At 42.5% G+C, this 5,233-nt stretch overlaps 1 protein-coding gene across 1 annotated transcript in view; it reads right to left on the bottom strand.

Annotated features, from left to right (window-relative positions):
- Nucleotides 1–5,233, bottom strand: part of LOC112162060 (receptor-type tyrosine-protein phosphatase epsilon) — a 28,941-nt gene that overhangs the window by 3,029 nt on the left and 20,679 nt on the right. The window contains exons 12-17 of the mRNA XM_024297706.2: nucleotides 4,581–4,744; nucleotides 4,013–4,148; nucleotides 3,698–3,847; nucleotides 1,423–1,516; nucleotides 1,089–1,165; nucleotides 815–949 (exon numbers count right to left, since the gene is read on the bottom strand). Of these exons, the coding sequence (XP_024153474.1) occupies nucleotides 815–949; nucleotides 1,089–1,165; nucleotides 1,423–1,516; nucleotides 3,698–3,847; nucleotides 4,013–4,148; nucleotides 4,581–4,744 (756 nt within the window). The remainder of the gene's footprint in view (nucleotides 1–814; nucleotides 950–1,088; nucleotides 1,166–1,422; nucleotides 1,517–3,697; nucleotides 3,848–4,012; nucleotides 4,149–4,580; nucleotides 4,745–5,233) is intronic.

Raw genomic sequence — 5,233 nt, 5'->3', positions numbered from 1 at the left:
ATACTAGCTAAACTCCAAAAATAGCCTAACATTCCACAATAAACCAAATCAGTAAAAACTGTTAGCCTGTTGCAAAAATAGAGGCTAAACTCTAAATGAGCATAAAAAACCCCAGTAGTTAACAAATTAGCCAAAAACGTTAGCATGTTGCTAAAATGTTAGCTAAACTACAAATTAGAATAAAACAAACCTCAGTAGAGGCAAAATTAGCTGGAAAAAAAGATGCCATGTTACTATGTTGCTTAAATACTAGCTAAACTCTAAAATAGGCTAAAATTCCTCTGTAAGCCAAATTGGTAAAAAAAATTAACCTGTTTCAAATTAGAACCTAAACTCTAAATTAGCTTAAAAACTCCAGTAGATAATAAATTAGCCAAATATGTTAGCATGTTGTTAAAATATTAGCTAAACTCCAAATTAGCATAAAAAACACCAGTAAATGCAAAATTATTCAAATATAATAGCTCAATGCCAAATTTTTTGAAGATTACTATAAAATATGAAAACATAACCCATGAATATGTATAAAGGCTTCTTTCTAATCTTCTTAAAAATGCTGAATTTGAAGTCTTTCTCAGTCGTTTCTTATGGGGTATTGTTTGCTCAATATTTCAAAAACTCTAAACTTTATTAATACCAAAAGTAAAAGCAGTAATTTCCTGAACATGCTGTACGTTTTGATACCAAGATTGCTGAAATCGCTGAAAATGTGATTGAGTTTTTGCGTGCCGAAAAATGTACGGAAAGGAGCAGAAGAATCACTATAGCGTGAATGCTGTAAAGCATTCACACAAATAGGAGCATCATGGCGTACCTGCTCTCTTTCTTTGAGCTCGGTGAGCATAACGATTGAATGACACCTCCACTCCCACACCATCCTCCAGAAGTCCTCCACCGTGTGAGACAAGGGGCCCTGGGTTGCGATAAAACAGTCCTTCTGCCTGTAGCCCTGGAGGGCGGATCAACAGGTAAACAACACTTGAGAGTGCAGCAAATATCATATTTTGCATTGTTTGTTAGGAAAAACAATAAGCTTTATTTATACTTGTATGTGAAATCTATACGGGAGATTGTGAGGGAGTGCTCACATCAATAAAGGAGGCATTGATGTAGTCGGTAAACTCTTGTCCTCTTTTCACTGAGAGTATTACTCGGTTGAAATCGTCTGCAGAGAGGAAAGAAAGAACAAGAAACTTTCCACAACGGATCCCTAATAAAATAAAAGTTTGATGGAAAATACAAAGTCAAACTTTTGTCTAGCTCGTAAGGTCAAACACGACATAATCCGTATCAAATTTCTGCTTAAAAAGTTGGACTCTGCCTTTCTTTTTCCCTCTCTACTCACAACTTGAAGTTATGAGGCCTGTTTAAATGCACACGTGTGCTGAACCCCAACACCAGGAGCATAGGAAAGATCTTTACATGGAATGATCTGAAGCACACGGTTCTTCCTCATGTTGGCAGGAAGGTTCCCGGTCCTCATGTTCTCCTTCATAATCCGAACGTTGGTGAGTTTCTGGTGGGAGAGAAAGCAAGCAGATGATCAAAAAGTCTGTCAATGGAGGTACAATTAAAAAAATATGTTGTTGATGCATACACAATGCTAAGGAATTGCAAAGGAAAACTTTTATTAAAGCTTTGAAATGCATTAAATAATGTTGAGTAATAAACATTTGTTAACTGTGAGTGGTACGGTCCAGTCTGGTTTGGAATGGACCAGGCAATTCAGGTGAGTCTTTCCACTCAAAGTTGGACCATCATGCTAAATGCAGGGTGAAGTGAACAACATTTGTTTATGCTTGGCTTTTACTACATACATACAAACTATTTAATGCTGTTTAAGAGAAGATTGCAGAAGAGGAACGCAGTTACTTTTTTGTCCTAGTCAATGAGTTTCAACAATAGCTTCATGCTAAGTGGTTGGTAGGACCAAAATGGTTCAGTTTGGTCTTGCTTAATCTTCGCATTCTTACTCCAAACTCATATATGGACAAATGGTCCCGGCCTCCTCAGGGTCATTGTTTGATGTTTTGGATGTCCTCAACTCGTCGCTTTTGTCGTGCAGGCTGTCGGGTCCCGAACCCTTGGGGTGCAGAACCGGACATGGACCCGAAACGGGCAGAGCTACAGTGAAATCTATTGATTGGCGCTACAGCAATCAGAAAGCATCCGAACAGTGCTTTTGCCGACTCAAGATCTAGGTCTAAAGTTTTGTCCCTTTTTTCAGCTGTAATCTTCTTTACCTCTCACAATCTTCTTCCAAAGAATGGTAAATTAGTTGCATTCAGTACTCCCCCCTTATTTGCAGTGGTTGGGGACCGGAGACATCTGCAAATATGGAGAACTGTTGTATTTGCAGCTGCCTTGTTGGTCCAACACTCAATGAAAATGATCACTTGAATTTGTTTGGACCATTCTAAACTGGCCAGGATGGGACCGGTCTGGTCTGGTCTGGACTGCTCAGAGGAAACGAGGTACCGGTATCGATACCCTAACCCGGTACCAGTCTGCATCCCAAGGGTTGGGGATCTATGATTTTCATTTCTTGAGCCCAGAGATATGGCCCTGGCTGTTCATTTTTTGACATGCTGGCTACCCCAACCCTTAGGAGTCAGTAGAAGTTTAACCAGAACTGGGTTAGGTTTAGAATACCGGTACTGGGTACTTTGATTAGCATATGCATTTTTCTCTCTGTGGCCCACTACCAAGAGACCCTGGCTGTGCTAGCTGCCCCAACACTCGACGCAATTCTGGATGCGGAACCAATACTAGGTTAGAATTAGAGTACCGGTACCAGGTTGGGGTACCTATACCGGTCCAGGGTTGGGTACTGGTTACTGGTACTGGGTTAGATTTATAGTACCGGTACTTGTCCAGTCTGCGTTCTGGTACTGGATCAGTCCCGAGGGTGGGGGACCCCTGAGTACCGGTACCCTAACCCAGTACCAAAGGTTGGGGATCCCTCCTTACAGTATGCATTTTTTCCTGTACCAGTTCAGTACTGGGACGTAGACCAGACCGGACAGGTACCAGTACATTGACAATGTACTGGTACACTGACCTGGTACCAATTCTTGGTCTGGTACCTGGGGTCGGGGACCCCTGATTAGGGACCATTTCCTTTTATTCCCTGTCTGTTGCCCAGTACCAAGCAGTCCTCGGACCAGTGCCGGTTTGCAGGACTGAGGTTGGGGATCCCTGATTTAATCGAACGAGCCAGCACATCAAAAAACGACGAGTTGGGAACACCCAAAACATCAAAAATTGGCACGGAGGGGGCCCGCACCACATGTCCATATATGACAAGTCGGGAGTGAGAATGCGTTGGCTTAATTGGTCTATTTTATAATGAAAACACTCAAAACACTGGACTGGATTGAAGTAATCCATAAAATAGGATATTAACACTTTATTTAAAAGTTAATTAATGCTTAATTATGCATTAACTAACATTACTAAAGGTCCCCTATTATACCAAAGATTAAAGTTTTAATTATTTTCAGTTTTTGGGTTGAAAAGGAAAATAAGATGGACAGCTTTAGTTGATCCAAAGTCCTTTTACTAATGCTAGAACTTCCAATGCTACACTCCGAGATTTATGTCTGTGATAATATAAGAATTCTGGACACAAGGGGAGAGAAGTGGATTCAAAGTTGACATGTGGAAATTTGTCAGTGTGATATGTTTGCATTCTCACTCTGAACTCCTCCTCCAGGCCCAGCCTGTCGTTGGGGGCTCTGGTGTTATGAAGCCTGTGCAGGTGACCCTCCAGAGAACACACATCTAGCTCTGTGTCCCCGTAGAGATAGTACTCCAGCAGTGCCTGGTAGATGAAGGAGTACTGCATCTGAGGAGAAAAAAAAGGAAGCAACGGAGGACAAAGATGAAGTTGTTCTAGTTTGGAAAACTATTTCCCCACACAGACGTGACTGTTTTCCAAGTTCTCGGACCGGAGCGGCGAGCTGAGCTGTCAGCTCCACATACAAACAGGTCAGGGAGGGTCAGTTCTTACATCTGTCTGGATGAGTTGACAGCGCTGCTCTCGTATTCTGCTCACAAAGCCGAACACATCTACTCGCTGCTCGACGTGCATCATGTCAATCATGCTGTCGATAACGATGAACGTTCCGGTCCTTCCAACTCCAGCGCTGTGGAAACACAAACAAGAAGCAGGTCAAAACAAAGTGCATCCCAAGCGCAGCGCAGTAAGCATCGTTCGGTACAAATTAAACACAGGAAAGTGTCAAAAAGCCTTTTTTTTTCTAACAAAAGGAGTCAGTGAACATCTGTGGAAGTGCTTCACAGTCCAAGCACCCCCTCCTAATAGATTTATAAGGGTCATTTTAGCAGACTTCACCTCTGGGAGAACAGAGCCTGAATTCCACAGTTGGGTGCCGAGCATCAACAGTGGGCCCCATTCAAGAACAACAGTCCCTCTCCCCAGGCACCTGTTGCAGCAGTTGTTACAATCAGCTGCAGATTTCTTTAGACAACTGTGTTCTTTAGCTCGGCTCTTTCCACTAACTCCTGACCTTCCAACAATGCCGTCACCTTCCCCAACTTTAGGCCAAGAGTTTTACCTGCAGTGCACAACAATGGGCCCAGCGTAGGACGGATTGACAGTCTTGACCTTCTTGAGGAATTTCAGCATTCCGATGGGTGTGAATGGCACCCCAAAGTCTGGCCAGCTGGTAAAGTGAAGCTGAGTGACAAGCCGAGGAGCTCGCGGTCCATCGCTGTCTTGCTGTGAAGCACAGATGGACAAAGCTTGCAGTGCTGGACGAATCGGGTCAAACTTTTTTTTTTTTTTTGTAATTGAAGCGTACTATTTTTAGGGGGCTAATTATCAAACACGGGTTTTCTCTTTCCCCTTTGGTCTCATAAATTCCCTCTTCTCAGCACCGCGTTGCTCTGACTTCAGAGAACTTAATGTAAAAGCACCCAGACCGTCAGTTTGCACAGATGAGCTTTGAGATTTTTTTTCTTAAAGGATATCTGTGCTTTTCACATGGAGACAGAACAAAGTGAATTTTGAAATCCGGCGGCTTCACAGCACATGCAGCTGCCATCCAACTTGGCAGTTGGAGACACAGGGAAGGAAACAGGAAACCTGCAAGGATTTCTAAAGATAAAATAATGATAAACTGCAAAATTACAGTTTGCCTGCTGCATGTTAAAAACTAACCGACTTACAGATCATTTATCATGTTTCTAATGTCTGTATTTTCTGGAA

The sequence above is a fragment of the Oryzias melastigma genome, linkage group LG15 (assembly GCF_002922805.2).
Source record: "Oryzias melastigma strain HK-1 linkage group LG15, ASM292280v2, whole genome shotgun sequence".
In the NCBI taxonomy this organism is placed as follows: domain Eukaryota; kingdom Metazoa; phylum Chordata; class Actinopteri; order Beloniformes; family Adrianichthyidae; genus Oryzias; species Oryzias melastigma.
Note: the sequence above shows the minus strand (reverse complement) of the source record. Positions and strands in the feature narration are given on the sequence as shown.